General features: G+C 44.3%; 1 protein-coding gene across 2 annotated transcripts in view; it reads left to right on the top strand.

Annotated features, from left to right (window-relative positions):
- LOC102012845 (NACHT, LRR and PYD domains-containing protein 1-like) overlaps positions 1–18,387 on the top strand; it is a 44,231-nt gene that overhangs the window by 5,904 nt on the left and 19,940 nt on the right. For both annotated transcript variants that reach the window (XM_013522159.1, XM_013522160.1), the window contains 7 exons: positions 1,828–3,430; positions 6,932–7,102; positions 9,982–10,152; positions 10,445–10,534; positions 11,653–11,744; positions 12,642–12,804; positions 14,443–14,666. In XM_013522159.1, coding sequence (XP_013377613.1) covers positions 1,828–3,430; positions 6,932–7,102; positions 9,982–10,152; positions 10,445–10,534; positions 11,653–11,744; positions 12,642–12,804; positions 14,443–14,666 — 2,514 coding nt within the window. The remainder of the gene's footprint in view (positions 1–1,827; positions 3,431–6,931; positions 7,103–9,981; positions 10,153–10,444; positions 10,535–11,652; positions 11,745–12,641; positions 12,805–14,442; positions 14,667–18,387) is intronic.

Genomic DNA, 18,387 nt, shown 5'->3' with positions numbered 1-18,387 from the left:
GTTGTGGCACCACACGTGTCCTGGGATGAACTGGCTTCAGCATCCCCAGTTAGTAAGCTGCAGTATATCTAAAATTCACTCATGTGGTTTGATAAAATATATCCCCCAAAATGCTAATGTGTTCAGAGGTGGGACTTTTGGAAAGTGCTTAGATCATAGGGGCCCTAAATGTACTGTTGAAAAGTAGAGCCTTGGAGGAAGTAGGCCGAACATGGTTTAACGTTAAAAGGTATATCTTTGTCCTTGGTCCTTCCTCTCTCTCTGGCTTTCTTGCTCTCTCCTTGCTTCCTGGGTGCCATAAGTAAAGCAGCACTCTTCTGCCATGACACTTGTGCCTCTTGGAGCAATCTGACCATGGACTGAAACGTACGAGGCCATAAGCCAAAAATCTGTACTCCTTTAAGCTGTATATCTTGGCTATTTTGTCCTACCAATGGAAAGTTGACTAAAGCATTCACCTAAGTAGAGAATTAGGGCATTAAAAATATTAGAAAGATGAAAATTGGTTGCAAAGATTGTTCCACTCAAATTTTAATAAAATAGAAGCCTGAGATCTCACCCTGCAGAACAATCCCTCTTGTGAGCCCAAGTAATCACAGTTCACAAAGCATCTTCCTGTGGGTCGCAAACTAGGTTTCCTCAGAAATATACCCTGAGATGGGGCTGGTGTGCAGGTAGTTTACTGGGGAGACTATACCAGGATGTACTGTAGGAGAACAGAAACATAAGGCAGGAGAGGAAGTAGCCCTGCAGTGGTGTATTATGGAGCAGTATAGCTCTGTAAGAAATTCTTCACTTATTGTTATTGCTATAACAGAATAAGTGAGATAGGGTAACTTGAAAAGAATTTTATTTAGCAGACAAATGGAAGTCCAGAATCAGAGAGACACATCTGTACTGCTTCTGGTGAAGACTTTATGGTGTTAAGTGTATGGCAGGAAAAAAGCAGAAGGGAAAAAAATGCTTGCAGCCTAAGGGACAGGGGTCCCAATCCCCACCATAGCTGATCTATTCCCACAAGAAAAGCAGTCATCCATTCATGATGAGTCTGCCCTGTGACCCACTAGACCCCACCTCCAAACACTGCTACCACCAGCAATCTCATTTCAACATGAGTTTGCATGGGGAAAAATGATAGCCAAAGCATAGCGGCTACTGAGGATGTCGGGAGACAATGTAGAATACACCTCTGAGTTGCCTGTCCTGGGGCAGGGGACCCCTACCTATTGTCTGTGGAGGGTGCTTTGTATAATTTCTGGCACACTGCACTTTTGGGCCACAAGAGCCCTTGGACTGACACTCACAGATGCTTCCAGAAGGACATATTTGGCAGGCCCTGCAATGGTGAGATGCTGAAGAGATGCTGTTGTATCTTCCCTGACTCCACAGCCTCCTACAAAGGGGATAACACAATCTCTGATGTACAGTTAAGAAAATTGCGACTCAGTAAATTTATTGGCCCTGGTGATAGGTTTAATGAAGGAAGAGGTTACGCCTGTTTGTTCACTCTTTATTCCCAGCCCCAGATGCAGTGCCTCGCATATAGTAATGTCTTGATGAATGTTTGAAGAATGACGTGGCATATGATGGAGTATGACTTGGTGAAGTTGAGACATGAACTAAAATTTTCTATTCCAAAGCCCATGGTTCCACTGACTGCACTGGCCAAAACATATGACGTCTACAGCCAGTGCAATACGTGACTTGCAGTGAGTGGCTAAATTCTCTTGGTTGTTGAATGAATGAATGAATGAATGGGTGAGTGATTGAAAGAAAGAACAACTCTATTCTATACGTTACAGTTCTATCTTTTTATCCCTTACTTAGAAACTGAAAAAAGATACCAGGACCAGAAGACAGAAAAGTCATGGAAAAATGAAGTTCTGTGCCAAAAATTCACGCAGCTATTACTTTTACAAAAATGTCACCTCAGAGTCCCAGAGCTCGTGGTCAGAGAAAGCTGTCATCATGACACAGTACAAGAGCAAGGACATTTGATTGAGATCCAAGGCTTATTTGGGCTAGGCCCAGGTGCCCAGGAAGAACCTCACATAGTCATACTCTATGGGGCTGCTGGTATTGGGAAATCAACACTGGCCAGACAGGTGAAGGTAGCTTGGGAGCAAGGCCAGCTCTATAGGGACCACTTCCAACACGTCTTCTACTTCAGCTGCAGAGAGCTGGCCAGGTGTAAGGTAATGAGTGTGGCTGAGCTCATTGAAAAAGACTGGAGTGACTCTGCAGCTAACATTGGGCAGATCCTGTCTCGGCCAGAGCATCTCCTCTTCATCTTGGATGGTGTGGATGAGCCAGAATGGGTGCTAGAGGATCTAAATTCTGAGCTCTGCTGGCATTGGAGCCAGCCACTGCCAGTGCCTGCACTGCTGGGCAGTTTGCTGAGGAAAACCATACTTTCTGGGGCTTCCTTTCTGATTACAACTCGGACCACAGCTCTAGAGAAGTTCATCCCTTCTTTGAAGGAGCCACATTGGGTAGAAGTCCTTGGCTTCTCTGAGAGTAGAAGAAAGGAATATTTTTACAAATATTTCACAGATGAAAGGCAAGCAATTAGAGCCTTTAGCTTGGTGGACTCAAACTCAGCCCTCTTGACCCTGTGTCTTGTGCCCTGGGTCTGCCGGCTGGTCTGCACCTGTCTGAAGCAGCAGATGGAGCAGGGGGATGAACACCCACTGACCTCTCAGACCACCACAGCCCTCTGCCTGCACTACCTTTCCCAGGTTCTCTTGACCCAGGACCTGAGGATACCACTCAAGAGCCTCTGCTCTCTAGCTGCTGAGGGCATCTGGCAAAGAAAGACCCTGTTCAGTGCAGGTGACCTCTGGATGCACGGGTTAGAAAGCAATGTCATCATCACCTTCTTGAAGATGGATGTTCTTCAAGAGCACCCCAGCACTCTGAGCTACAGCTTCACTCACCGGTGCTTCCAGGAGTTCTTTGCAGCAGTGTCCTGTGTCTTAGGGGATGAGGAGCAGAAAAGTGAGCATCCTAGCATCCCCAGAGTCATGGAAAAATTACGGAAAGTATATAGAAGCCATAACCTGTTTGGGGCACCAACCATGTACTTCCTGTTTGGCCTTTTAAGTGAGCAGGGGGCCAGAGGATTGGAGAGCATCTTCACCTGCAGGCTGCCTGCAGAGCAGAGATGGGAGCTGCTGCAATGGGTCCAAGAGGAAGCCCTACCATGGCACCCATACTCTCCGGACATGCTCCACTGTTTTTATGAGATTCAGGATAAGGAGATCCTCACACAGGCCATGGCCCATTTCCAAGGAACAAGGATGTGTGTCCTGACAGACCTGGAGCTCCTGGTGTTCACTTTCTGTGTTAAATTCTGTAGCCATGTGAAGAGGCTTCAACTAAATGAAAGTGAGCTACAGGATCTGGGGTGGAGGCCTCCCAGGGTAGTTCTGTGAGTATCCCAACCCACCCCTCTCTCTGCTTCTGCCTTTCCTACAAGCCCTCATGCCCTGAGCACAGAGACACTTTCACTCAGCCTGGTACCGGGGTTAAAGGATGAAGGTCACCGGAGTCTGCTTCCCAACATCACCACCATCCTCCATCTACCTTTGATCCCCTGCGTGCCCGACCACATGACCGAGCCCTGAGTTATGCTGTTGCCTTTCCTCCTACCTCTGTGACAACCACCCTCCTTCTCTGCTGGACATGTTCCCACCTTCACACTGACCATCACGTTGCCCACACCCTCTCCAAGAATCAGGCAGTCACTTGCCTCTGCTCTTCTCTCTTGATATCCTTTCGGTCTGAGAAACTGCTCCTTCAAGCACCACATCAAAGACTTTAGCCCTGAGATCTTCCCTCATCATCTCCAAATACACGTACCTGAGAGAGAGTTCACTATTTTTTCCTTATTTATTGCATCAATGATTCTACAACAGCCTCTGGCTTTCTACCTGAAACCTACCTCTGAGCATGAAAACATAGCTTTGTCTAACCACCCTCAACACCCAGAAACACTGTGAACTTCTTGCAAGTTCTCTGTTCTTTTCGCAGTTTTTTTTTTGTTTTTTTTTTTGAGATAGGGACTTTTTATGTAACTCACGCTGGCCTTAAACTTACTATGTAGCCCAGGCTGGCCTTAAACTCAGTGATCCTCCTGTCTCAGCCTCCGAAATGCTGGGATTATAGGCATGCACCACTACGCTCAGCTCTCCTTGTTACAATATTGACCATTATCTCTTAGCAAAGTCTATCTCTCCTTTCAGATGATTCATTGTATAAATATTCATGAGGCAGTGACTCAGGACTAGACAAATGGCTCAATAGTAGAGTGCTTACCTAGCTTGTGATAGGTCTTAGGTTTGATTCCCCGCACATACATAAAAAAAGTATTGAATTTATACCTGGTCCTACAAATCACAAATTAAAAAACATAATACTTACCTTAAGGGGCTCACACACTAGGAGAGAGAACCAGTATGCACACAATAATTACATCAGAATAATTCTGCAACAATAAAGGTAAGGGCAAGATACCACAGTGGCCCAATGAAGGGTCTGATCATACAAGTGGACTAGAAAAGGCTTTATTTAATTAGGTCTTCTAGTTTCAGATTCTTAGAGCTTTTTCTTATGATGGAATCCATGTTCACTGCAAAAAGTAAGGATATGTGGATAGGCAAAAAATATTAAAACAGGTAAAAAAGCAAAAAGATCAAACTGAATATCAACCAGAATTCCATTACTCCAAGGTGACCATCAATAAGAATTGAGGCGCATCCTTCTAGTGTTTTTTCTATGCTATTTTCTATGTGAAAATTATGTATTTTCTATGTGAAAAGTATATTTTCCATTTCTATGCAAAAGTGTGTATTTTTTTTCTTATACTCAACTTTATTTTCTTAACAGATCAAGGCTATATTCTTCTGTTATTAAGAAATCTAATACAACACAAACTTAAATGACCACATGATATTCCCTAAGGAGAGAACCATGCCTGATTTGACCATTTCCCTATTGACCATTTTAGATTGTTTTTAGCTGCTCATGGCTGTAAACATGATAGTTGGCCTTGGGGACCTGGTTACAGGTGTTGCAAGTTGCAGGGACCTAACATGGGACCTTCGGAAGTGTCCTGAGCAGGTACAGAGGCAGAAGCCAGATGGAGACCAGAAGAAGCAGGGACACCAGAGTGGCAAGGCACTTTGGAATGGATGGTGGCAAATGAAGCCCAGAGCGGACCTGGTGGGAAAGTCAGGCGCTTTAGCAAATGGGGAGGACAAAAGAGAGGCGCTGGGTCAGCCAGGCAAGGGAGGGAGAACGAGGTGGCTGTAGTGCAACAGCAGGAAAGTCCAGCAAGAAATGGTGAAGACGGCCAAGGCTGTGGGCAGGGAAAGGAGCATGAGTCAGAGATGTGAAAGCACTGAAGCTGCTGGGCTGAGCAGCCTTCTAGGTATTTGTCTTATAATTAAGTCTTGCACATTTTGAGTGATAAATTTTTCATTTTTTTTTTTAGTGTATATAAATACTACACATGCCTCCAAAAACCATCTTTGGGCAGCTTAATTATTGGACTTCTTTTGCATTTGTTTAGTTTGATGACATTTGAATGATACATTTTTTTTAACTTTTTGTTTCAGTCAGTATTGGCCACCTTTTTTGTGATTCGTGTGTGTATTTGTATTTCTGAAGGTGTTAAAAGTGCAGTAGGACTTTGGGAGACCCTGCAACACCTTGTACTCCTCACAGAGCCTCTGTGGCAGTTATTGCTGTCCTGATATTGCAGCTCAGAAGACTAAGTGAGGCACAAGGAAAGTGGACTCCAGTGCAGGCAGCTAGCTCAGGGCCTCTGCTCCTTGCCTCTGCATAGCTCTGCATACACAAGGGGGAATGAGTAAAGGGTGGGATACATTGGGATGCACTAGGTAAAAGAGCTACTGGGGTGTTGAAGTAGAGATGTCCAGTCTGAAGCTTGGAAGAGAGTTTCAGTAGTGGAAACCTAGAACCAGGAGAGACACTAAATTAGTGTCTGAAAATGGAGAAATTAAATGGGTGAACATCACACAGGGCTGAGTCTACTCCAGCACTCTCATTCCAAGCTCATCATCCTTCCCATCCTGGCTGCAAAAACATTTCCCCTTCCCACCTCTCTCCTATGGACCATCTCTATGATCTCGCTATTCCTGGAAGGAGAGAGATTCATGCATGCCAATATGGACGGCAGTATTTATGGTCATATCCAACATTCCATTACAGACATATTCCATTCCAACATATTCCATTACAAAATCATCTTCAAACCACCCTTTCTGGGCTCTATTCCTGCCATCCATCTCCTGCTTTCTCTTTTGGTCTCTTGTCTTGGTTACTTTTCTCTCCTTGCTGAGACAAAACACCTGATACCCAAAATTAAGGAAGGAAGGAAAGGTTTATTTAGCTCACAGTTTGTGGAGGTTTCAGTCCATACTTGGCTGGCTCCAAGGTAGAGTGGCACATGGCAGAGGGCAACTGTTCATGGCAGCGGAAAACAGCCAAAGCAGCAACAGCAAAAGGGAGGAGTGGCAGCAAGCAGCCCCTTTCGCTCCCTTACATTGGTATGCAAACTACTTGCCCCAGGGTGGGGTAGCACTCACACCCATGAAACAATCATAAACTCTAAAACTCTACCCCATGACTGCATGTGGCTTTGGGGGAACACCCAGACACAAACCATAACACCTCTGAAACCCTAAAATTCTGTGCCAAAGGAAGATGGGTGTATCTGCATCAAAGAGAGAAAGTCTGTCAAATTACCAAGCACCTTGGGCACTGCCAGTAGAAAAAGATGCTATCTGCCCATACGCTTGAGGAATTCCCAGACTAAGGCAGAAATGGACACAGAAAATGAATACATCACCACGTTCTGCCAGGGGCTGTAGAGAAGAGGAGACCAGAGGATATGTCTCTTTTTCAGGTCCACGTGGAAACCACTAACAAATGGTAGTTGGAAGGTCCTCTTCTCCAGCCTCAGGGACACCGGAAGCCTGAAGGAGCTGGACCTGAGTGGAAATTCACTGAGTCTCTCTGCCATGCAGAATCTTTGTGAGTCCCTGAAACACCCTCACTGCCACCTAGAGACCCTGCGGTGAGTTTGACCCAGGTTCTCCTCCTGAGCAAGCTGGGTGGAAAAACAAAGGCAGAAGCTGAGTCTAGGATGAGGGATAGGTCTTGGCATTTATCAGATATCCATGGATTCCATCTCTGACCATGCATTGTGACAGACCAAGGGCTGCTATGAGAAACAGACACAGGCAACATTCTGTTGGGGACAGACTGACACTGATCAAGGAACTATATCATCACATGAGTAACAACAGGCCCAGACAATGGTGCCAGTGGAGAAAATTTCCTTTAGCAAGTGGCTTGAAGGAAATCTAAAGAATAGAGAAGATATGGCCAAGAGAATCAGGAAGGGAGGAAGTGTAACACAGGGGGGATAACATTTCCCATTTTCTCCCCTTCCTTTCCTTCCTAACCACCATTTTATTCTCTGTTTCTATGTTCTTGACATTTTTTTCAGCTTTCACATACAAGTAAGATCATGCAATATTTTTCTGTGTTTGGTTTATTTCATGTTAGGATTTCTCAAACTATATTTAATAGCTGAAATCAAGAATTCTCAGGCTCTTAGTTTAGGGAGTACATAAAATTGAGCACATTATACAGACAAAGGAGAATTTACAAGAGAGGGCAGTGGAGATCTCAAAGAGCCAGAAAGAGCAAGGTCAGTGGAGGGGAAAGAAGACACGGAATCAAGACACCTGAGGAAAAGCCTGTCCCCCTCTGGAATGGAGGGCCAGAGAAGGACTATGAAAACATGGCAGCTGTGAAACAGAGGCTGAGAGACATTGAAGGCTTCAAGTCCCAAGCAGCAGCATCCTTTAAGCACATCTTCCATGCACTGTCCTAAGTACATAGCACACATTACCTCTACTGATCATTGCAAATGTCTTGCACAATAGGCTTGGTAAATCCATGTTATAGGAAACTAATGACACTTAATAATGAGGAAACTTGCCTATACTCATCAAATAAGAATTGACAGGCAAGACCTGAACCCATGTCCGTCTGGCTCCAGAGTGCTTACCCATCCCACTCCACCACCCTCACTCAGATGTCTAAGTCTCAGGCTAGACGTCTTCAGTGGGGTGGGTAGAAGCTGAGATTTGCAGAAGGATGTTCACCCAGCACATCTTGCAATAGTGAGTCTTTGGGGATGAATAAAACCTCAAAATTAGCTGTATCCTCAAACTTTATTTTTTTGCAAGATGATTAAACTAAAATTGTGCTATACTTTCATATGTGTCTTGCCATCCAGGAGCATTCCCTCCATCCCCACCTTAGTGATCCACTCAGTCCAGACACAGCCAGTCCTGTCTTTTAGTCAAGACTTAGAAGCACTAAGTGATATACTAGCAGCTTGGTGTGCAGATGAGGTCCTGAGTATTCTTCTGGTAGCTGAGCAGACCCAGTTGTGGAGGGGAAGAGTAGTGAAAGCTGGACTGGGACCACAGAGCAGAAGACCCTAGACACCATTCCCCAGGAAAGCTGTGTATCTACAGCATGGAGCACATGCACACCCCTTGTCTTGCATAAGTAGTAAGACACCACAAAGATTATCATGTCCCCTGCTTTATCATTTAAAATAGATCTTGACATGTTCTAACATCAGTACATACAAAGTTGCTTTGTACTTTTTAACAACAGTCTAGAATTTCACTGCATTCACTTACCCCATCACCCTTTTTTCAAACAATATCTTACTATTGTAGTTCAGCCTGGCCTTGAACTATGTACCCAAACTGGCCTCAAACTCATGGCACTCCTCTTGCCTCAGCCTCCCAAGTGCTAGAATTACAGATGTGGGCCACCATGCCCAGCATTGCCATGTTTTTTAAGCACTCCCTTATTATAGGCTTCTGATTTCTCTTCAGTCTTTGCCCCAGTAAATAGAATTGCAGCTGACACACAACCTGTAGCCTAAATTCTGAGAAGTGTTGGATAAAGCTCATTTTAGTTGGTACTAATCAAAGGATACAGTGTTTACCAAGATTAAAAGGGCCACAGTAGCTTCATCCCTAAGCAACCCAGGGTTACTCCTTGCTAGTACATCTCCATAGCCACCCAAATTGGAGAGAGTAAAAGGGGAAAGAAGAACTTCATCTGCAAAAAAGGAGTATACCAGCCTGCCCTTGCATCCTTGCTCCTCTTCCCAGATGAGCTGCCCCTTCGCCTCCCTTGTATTCCTGGTCTATGAACAATAAGGACCCAGGCTGCCCTGGACACTGTGGCTCTCAGGCCATCCTCCAGACCCAGCAGCAGCACACCAGTGGGCCAGCACCTCGGTTCTACTGTGATGCAGCTATGGGACACGTGGGATTACTCATCCAGATAAGACAAGGCAGGCTGGAGAGTTTTGCTGTGGCTTAGCACACCATGAAGTGTTTCAGACATGTTCCTGGCCTGTTTCACACATATTTCAGATGTCAGTAAATACTAAGGAGTCCAGGGCAAGTCCTTGGATCCATTTGAACATATCAAACTGCCCTCAGCTTTTGTTCTTATACAGTATTAGAAGCTCATTGGTTTTTTTTCCTGGACTGGTGATGCTCTCACTATTGAACCCACCAGAGCATCCTGTGTCTTCAGAGGCTGAGTATGTGGCAGGGATAAAGTGGTTAACAATTAAACCCAGGTTACTCTGCAAGGTTGATGTGCTGCATGGCCAGAACTTATGTTAATCCTACCAGGGGTGAGACTCGAAACTTGGGGGCTATTTGGCTACAAAAAGGAAAGGTAAGACTTCCTAGTTTGCAGCAAGCTGAGAAAGTGTTTGTCTTCCTCTGTTGTCATCCTTGGATCCCCAAATAGCCAAGCTACTCAAAAAGGAGACCAGACCCCAGTTACCCAGAGGAGTAAGCTCTTGAGACAATGACTGAGGGTCTGTATTCATCTCTCCTGCAGGTTGGTCAGCTGTGGTCTCACAGCCAGCTACTGCCAGGACCTGGTCTCCGTGCTCAGTGCCAGCTGCAGCCTGACTGAGCTGGACCTGCAACAGAATGACCTGGGCAACAATGGTGTGCAGTTGCTCTGTCAGGGGCTCAGGCTCCCCACCTGCCAACTCACACTCCTGTGGTAAGGCCATGGGGATCTCCACTAGGGAGGAGCAGAAGAGCAACAGAAAGTGGTGCCAGGGGATGCATTAGGGAGAGGAAATTGGACTGATAAATGCATTATCAGCCTGGGCTCCTTCTCAACTCTGCCACATACTCACACCAGGTGACTTCACCAAGTCTTCTGTGAAACTTGGTTTCCTCAATATGTATTAGGGATACCACATCCACTTCATGCTTTCCAGATTTCTGGGTTCTGAACACCTGGGGATCATAGGGCGATCCCTGAGAACCAGATCTCCTATCCCTTGCAGGCTGGACCACACTCTTCTGAGTGAGGAGGTGAAGGAGGAGCTGAGGGTCCTGAAAGAAGAGAAACCTCAGCTGCTCATCTGCAGCAGATGGTAAGGGTTGGCTATAGGATTGTCTGGGCAACCAAAGCCAAGGGCTGAATCACTGTGGATGGTCCAGAGGGAAGTGATGGGAAGGGAGTCTTGGGGCTGTGGGAGAGACAAACAGAGCCAGGAGGAAACCAAGAACCACAGTATGTGAAATGTCTGTTTTATTTTGCTTTGCTTTGTGTTTTGGTTATTTGGAGAACACAGAATCACATTACTGGCATGATTAAACCCTTTCATTAGACAAATAAGGAAACAAGAAAGTGAGTGAATGAATCTTGTGGGCCCACCACACTGTGATAACCATTGATCACTAGTACAGTTTCCTTAGACTAAGAGAAGGTTTGGAACAGTGAAAGCAGTGACCACAGAGCAGGGCACAAAGACAAAGACACAGAGCATTTTAGGAAAAGACAAACATCACAGGGGCTGGGGATTTAGCTCAGCGGCACAGCACCTGCCTGGCAAGCACAAAGTTGTGAGTTCAATTCCTGGTAGAGGAAAAAAAACAAAACAAAAAAATAAATAAATAAAGACAAACATCACACTATTTCCCCCTCCACATGCACACACCTGGGCTTATAAGGAAGCCTCAGGGCAGGACAGCCAATCTCTCACCCACTGGGAGGGAGTTGCAGCCCCAAGTGCCCCCATTTGGGCACATATTGGCCCATGGCCATGAAATCTATCTCTGCTCAAGTTCCTGGCTGTTATGCCTCACCTGAAGTGGAAGGGAAAGGCCCCCTAAGCTTAAGAGAAGAAGTCATCCATTCATTAAATATTCCCTGCAGACCTACTGTATGTTGGACATTATTTGAGGATCTTAAATACAACTGAGAATGAGACACAAGCGGCCCACTCATTCCAGAAGGGAGAGAGGCACAAGTTCTCCCACAGGTCCATGTAATTGTACCAAGGGCTGCTGTGCAGGCACTGGTAGGCCTGTATGACTTCATCCAATGGAGCTGATGAAGCTTCATCCAAAGGAGCTCCCAAAGATTCAAAGGGTGAGCTGGGCAATGCGTGTGTGTGTGTGTGTGTGTGTGTGTGTGTGTGTGTGTGTGTTTCCTGGATAGCAATATTCAGGCAGAGATGTGTGAGCAAATGAAAATCTCTATGTATAGGAAGCCACGTGTGATGATCCCTTCTGAGGGCAGGGATGGAGGAAAGATGGGTAATAGCACATCCTCACTCAAGCGGCAGAGACCACAGTCAGGTATTTGAAGGGGCCAGGTTGGTGTGGCCACAGGGAGGGGAAGCTCTGGGAGGTCGCCCCATCAATCCCCTGTCCCAGAGATGAGACAGGAAGGTAAACCACCTAGAAGGGCCCTGCCCCATGCAAGCTCTTCAGTTCCTAGACCTCAGCTCTCCCAGAGTTACAGGGTGATCTGCCCCTCTACAATATCCATGGCAAGCATCAGAGTCTGCACCAGGCCCCAGCCTCCCATTCTGGACTGCTATGGCCTGAGAATCCTACCTGTATTGTTCGGCTTTCCATTGCTGGACAAAATACCTAACACCCACAACTTAAAGAAGATGTGTACTTGGTTCATGGTTTCAGAAGTTTCAGTTCATGGTTGGCTGGATCCAAGGAAGAAACATCAGGGCATAATGGTGTGGCACATCAGAGCTGCTTAAATCACAGAAACCTGAACACAGATCACAGGGCAAGAGCACCACTGAGAGATATAATCAAAAAGGCACACTCCCAGTGACTACTCCTAACTGCATATTCAGCTGATGAGTAGATTTTTGACATGGTCTAGTCACTGCTCCTCGAGTTTCTTAATCCAGTCAAGTTGACAATTAAGCTTAACCATCGTATCATTCATCCATTAAACTAGGTTTCCTTCTCAAGTTTTTGACTTGGGACATGCTAAGCAGAACAACATTTCTGGACAAGTGGGGAAGAGGAGATGGGCAAAGAATGGGTCAGGGGTTAGTAGGGTGCATGTCCTAGATCACACGAGGTATTCTCGGAGGCAGTGATGGATACAGCTGACAGAGTCCCTTTCATGGCAAGTCATGCCAGCCTCAAGAAAGGCCCTGCTGTAGCACGCTAGGGAGACCAGGCAGGAGAACATAGAGCTGACCACTGCCCTTCTGATTCCAGAGGGAGGCTCCCCAGAGTCACCCCAGATGGCACCCTTCCTTCTACCCTCTCCTTCTCCTCTGGGAGATCAGCACATGAAGCCTCTCAGGACTGAAGATGACTTCCATGGACCAACAGGGCCTGTGCCTATTGAGGTTACTGACAAAGAAAGGAACCAGTACCGGTGAGTGAGGGGCTCCAACTGCCCCAGGCTGGTCTTCCCCACCCTCGTTCCCTCATAGGGTCCCCAGAGACAGCACCACCTCCCTTCTCCACTTGTTCCTCCACTCTCAGGCTATTCAAAATAAGATTGAGGAACTGAGTGTATGCAAAATATTATAGAAACAGATGTTTTACACAAAAATAGAGAGTACAAGGAACCGAGTCCATGTCCTTGCTTCAGCTGTAATGTGGCTACATTCATCTCAACTATTCTATGTCCTCCTACTTTTTATTATTATGTTATTTTAAATCCAACATATCATGTGATTTTTATCTTTAAATACTTCATTATGGATCTCAAAAAAGAAAAAGAACTGTTCTTCCACAACAACCACGCCATTATCACATCTAACGATGCTGACATTGTTTCATGTCATCTAACCTCAATGTCTATACAAATATGCTTAGTTATCAAAAACATGTTCTTGATAGTGATTTGTTCTAAACAAGGATCACTCGCTATATTTGGTGTATGTCTCTTAAACCTCATTTAAAAAGCTTTTAATGTATAGGGCCCTGTTTTATTAATAGCCACATGTGCTAAGTGCCTACCATTAGCAGAGGACCCTCATTCAGATGAATGTGGCAGACCTGCCCACCAAAGGTTTATAGCCTCAGAAGAAATACATGTTTATAACCATAATCATGATTGCTTCTTTGGTGTGCAGTACTGGAAAATGAACCCAGCCTTCAAACTGAGCTACAGCTCTACTGCATTTCTTTATTTTAATTTTTAAACAGAGTCTCTGTAAGTCACTAAGTTGTCCAGGCTGAGCACCAACTTGTTATATCATGCCTAGGTCACTCAGAATCCTGAGATGACAAGCCTGTGCCACCATGCCCAGGTACAACCTCACATATAACATGTTACCACTGGCCAAACTATCTCAGCTGGGCAATAGTGTCACTCCCTATATCCAACTACAGAAATTTGCCTCTGTCCACCCTATCACATACCTTGAAAAGTCACTTATATTTCCAGAAGATACTCTTTTTTCAGATATGGGGGTTATTACTGCTATTTGTACATACATTGCTATTAACTATTGGTAATCGGGCCCTTTAAAAATAAGAACAAAAGCCAGACGTGGTGGCGCATGTCTGTAATTCCAGCACTTGGGAGGCTGAGGCAGGAGGATTGTTGTGAGTTTGAGACCAACCTGGGCTGCAAAGTGAGCTCAAGGCCAGCCTGAACTGCATAGTGAGACCCTGTCTCAAAAAGACCAAAAATATTAAAAATAAGAACACTTGTCCATTTCATCATCATCACTATTGTCATCATAGGAAAAGCTACCTGCTTCTAGGCCTGAGTTAAGCTGTCACCGTTTGGTCACTCATTGCTCACACCCCTATCAAATGGGGACAGTTACTACTCCTATTTACAGATTAGGGAACTAAGAACAGGGAGGTTAAAAGACTTTATCCAGGATTCACAGTCACATAGCAGAGGAGCTAGGACCCAAACCCAAATTATTCTTACTTTGAAGTCATTTTTGTAGCCTCTTCAGTGTATCCACAAGCACGTGCACCGGGTCTGGCATCCAGCAGGTGCTCAGTAAGTTTGCATGGTTCAGTGTCTGCCTCTTTCTTTTCCTCCTAGAGTTCACTTCCCTAAGGCTGGCTCCTACCACTGGCCCAACACAGGTCTTGACCTTGCAGTGAGAAAGGCAGTGACCATCGAGATCAAATTCTGTGCCTGGGACCAGTTTCTAGGCATCAGTGACCTGCAGCATACTTGGATGGTGGCAGGACCTCTCTTTGACATCAAGGCTGAACAGGGAGCTGTGGCTGCTGTGCACCTCCCTCACTTTGTGGCCATCCAAGGTAAACGAGGGAAAGACAGGGAGGAGGGTGCTGGTTAACAATGGGCTGAAAGGGGTATAGGATGAAGGAGGATGGAAGAGAGCAAGATGAGAACGATAAGGAGGTGGAGACTGAGATTGTTCATCACCCCACTCTTCTCTGCATGTATCTTTTTTGGAGCATATGTCTCCCAGTCTTATAATTATTTATATTTATATTGTTATTTATATTTATTATATGCCCTGTGTATCCATGAATGTTTCCCCAAATGGAAAAATATCTCCTTTATAATATCAATATGCATTCAATAAGTACTTTTTTCATAGATTGTATCACTCACCATCTCAGCAAGAAGTACATGATACTCTCAGTTGAGAATTTTGAAGACAGTTTCAAAGATAAAGCCTTACAAAGTCTTACAAAGTAAGGCTACAGAAACTAACAAGGATTATTTGGTACCTCAGATCAGAGTATAGACATGTGTTACCAGATTTCACTGGACAGCTGGAGCCATGGAGAGGAGATTTCTAAGAGAAGACAGTAGTCACAAAGAATCTAGACTGCTATTACCTCCAAAGACTTCCCATAGATAAAGCTATAAGAAATATAAGCTCACTGTCAAAAAGCTAGCAAGGTACCCTGACAGCCAACAGAAACATCAGGCAATAGAATTAGCCCCTTAAATACTTCAGAGAGTGAACTCTTCAAAAATGGAACATAAAATAAGTTTATATAATATTCCCAAATAAATAAGTAGATGTACATTAGCAAGCAACAAGAAACCATTAAAAATAGTCAATTTTTTAAAATGAAATTGACAGTAAGTATGGCAAAAAAATCTTAAAATATTAAGAAATGTGGAAGGCATTGAGAAGAGATCTTATCTACATTTAATTGCAATTCTAAAACAGTATGACAGAGGAAAAATGGAAAAGATATTCAAAGAGATAATTGCCAAGAAATTTCTAAAATCACTGAGAGATATGAGACTTCTCAGGAAGGGAAATCCCAAAAGTCCAAACCAGGAAAGATAGAGAGAAAGAAATGAGAGAAACCAACACTATAGTGAAACTAGAAAATAAGAAAATGGAAGGGAGGGTCTTTACAGCAGCCAAAAAGGAAGATTACCTACCAGGGTCCAGTAGGAAGAAGATGACTGACTTTTGAGCAGCAGCAGAGGAAAGCAGAAGACAATGGAATGATACCTTCAGTGTCTTGAGAAGGTAAATGTCCATCAAGAATTGAAACAAGGAAAAATACTTTGAGGTGGATGATAAGACAGACATTTTAGAACAAACTAAAATAAAGACAGCTTTCCAAAAACACATGGTTACTGATGGAAATTCTACAGGCCATTCCTCAGGGAAATGGAAAATGGCCTTATAAAAAATGTCTAAAGTACAAGATGGAATGCTATCAGGGATACTAATACACATGTAGGAAAATCTAACAAAACAGTGGCCTATTAAGATAATAATGATGCCCCTATGTGGGGATTTAATGGAGATAAAAGTAAATAAATACCAACAGTAATAGCAAATAAGAGTGGTAAAGGATTCTAAGGAATTTGTATACTTCAGAAGGAAAATAGGGGCTGGGGATTTAGCTCAGTGGCAAAAGCGCCTGCCTGGCAAGTGCAAGGTCGTGAGTTCGGTTCCCAGTACCGGAGAAAAAAAAAAAAAAAAAAAAAAAAAAAGGAAAATAAGGCAACCAGACATCCCATCAGGTGCACCAGTTATGTAGTCCATATCAAATTGCTGAAATACATCTGCATTACTCAGTAAATGGAAATTCTCCATTCCTTGAGACCACAAACTACTGAACATCCTTTAGCACTGGAAACAGACATGAGAAATGGGGCTTGGGTGGGATGAGGTATGGATAGGGTTTATGAGTCAGTGTTGTTCTGAACCAGCCCAGGGGAGTCAAGAGGGTCCAAGCATTCCATGTATCGGGACAGGGCCATCTGTAGCCCTGTTGATGGCAGGGGCTATGGCACAGGCCTTCCACTCCAGGCCATGTGGGAAGAGCTGGCATCAGATGAAAACTAGCCCCTGCCAAGTGCCAAGGAAACAGTGTCTATCAATTCAATGAGGAAGAGTTTACCCACATCAGATAATGACATAGGAGCCAGGCAAGGTAGTGCATGCCTGTAATCCCAGCACTTGGGAGATTGAGGCAGGAGGACCACCACAAGTGTAAGACCAACCTCGGCTACTTTGTGAGTTCCAGTCCAATCTGAACTGTGAAACCCTGTCTTAAAAGACAAAAAAAAATATCATGACACAGGCAGTAGCTTAATTTCATTTCTGATAAAATGATGTGATAAAAAAAAATTTTAGCTTTTGGTGGCCAGGGATACATCTCAGTGGCACAGCACCTGCCTGGCAAGTGCAAGGGCTTGAGTTCTATTCCTGGTACCAAAAAAAAAAAAAATTTCAGCTTTTATCAGTTGTAATCACTATCATGATGTGTATAGTTTAGTTGGTAGTAAAAGGCATATACTATTCATCTTTATTTTTATACTGATTAATTCATCTATCAATTCATATTACCACTTTAATAGTTCCATATATTTAGTATCAAGTCAAGGTAAAAGTATTAACTTTAGGCTTACACATTAAACTATTATCAAATCAAATATTATCAATAAAAAGCATAATCATAAGAAGCATAATTTATAAACTAATAGAAAGAAAAAAAAAATGAGGAAAAACAAAAAGCAAAGAATGGCCCAGTATCTAGGAATAGGGAAGTCTCATTTGCTGAGATGACAAAACATCAGTAAACAATTGAACCTGCTCACCAGACAGAAAGCACGGGGTGGAGAAAGAAAGGCCAGTGACTCAGACACTAGGGAATCCTGGGGTCCTGCAGCTGTTCCCAAGGGAAGGTTCCAGAGTAAAGCAGGTTGGCAGAAGGAGGCACAAAGTAGATGTGTAGGTTATAGAGCTCCAGTCGCAAAGGGAGAGAGCAGAAAACACTCAAATATTACCTGAGACAAGCTATTATTCCCCACCTGAAAATCTACAGAGTAGTAACTTGGGCCCATTGGATCTCTGGGTGATCTGTCAAGAAGAAGAGGTTTGGGCCATTGGAGTCAGTGGGTTCAGCCCTGCCATTGCTCTGCCCATTCCCAGCAATAATGAACATCACCTGCCCTCACTCTGCACCAGGGAATTCTAGGCTGGTAGTTGTCTCATGTAGTGAAGGCATGGAGCCAGAGAGCACAGCAGTGTCTTAAGAGCCAGGGTCTGCCTAGTCCCTGCTCCCACCCTCCTCCTCACACCTGACTTGCAGAGGTGAGCAACCTTGCCCCTCCCCACTGTAAAGACATCCCCAGCATGCCTTGCTCAGTGCTGTACCTGCGTCAGGTGGGCCTGGGAAATGGGATTTGACCAAGGAGTTGGTGATCCTCTGAGTGCAAAGGAGTCTAGCCGAGGGCTGACAGATCTGAACACAAATGAATTCACTTAGCTGCTGGTACTACCCTTTGTGGACTCCTGAGACATGACTAATAAAAAGAATGTGAAAAGAATTACCAAGCATTATGTACCAGGCACCAAGCAGGGCAGAGATAAATACAATGGTGCCTCAGTTCATGAACTTAATCCTTTTTTTATTTATATTTTCCCTGTCTTTTTTATTTTAAAGAAAAAAAGATAAAAATAGCAATGAAACAGAGTTTCAAAACAGGTTAGTAGGACAGTTACAACAATTAATGTATTACATACTTTTGTCT

The sequence above is a fragment of the Chinchilla lanigera genome, unplaced genomic scaffold (assembly GCF_000276665.1).
Source record: "Chinchilla lanigera isolate Chin_1 unplaced genomic scaffold, ChiLan1.0 scaffold00066, whole genome shotgun sequence".
Classification (NCBI taxonomy): Eukaryota; Metazoa; Chordata; class Mammalia; order Rodentia; family Chinchillidae; genus Chinchilla; species Chinchilla lanigera.
This window is presented reverse-complemented; position numbering and strand designations above follow the sequence as displayed.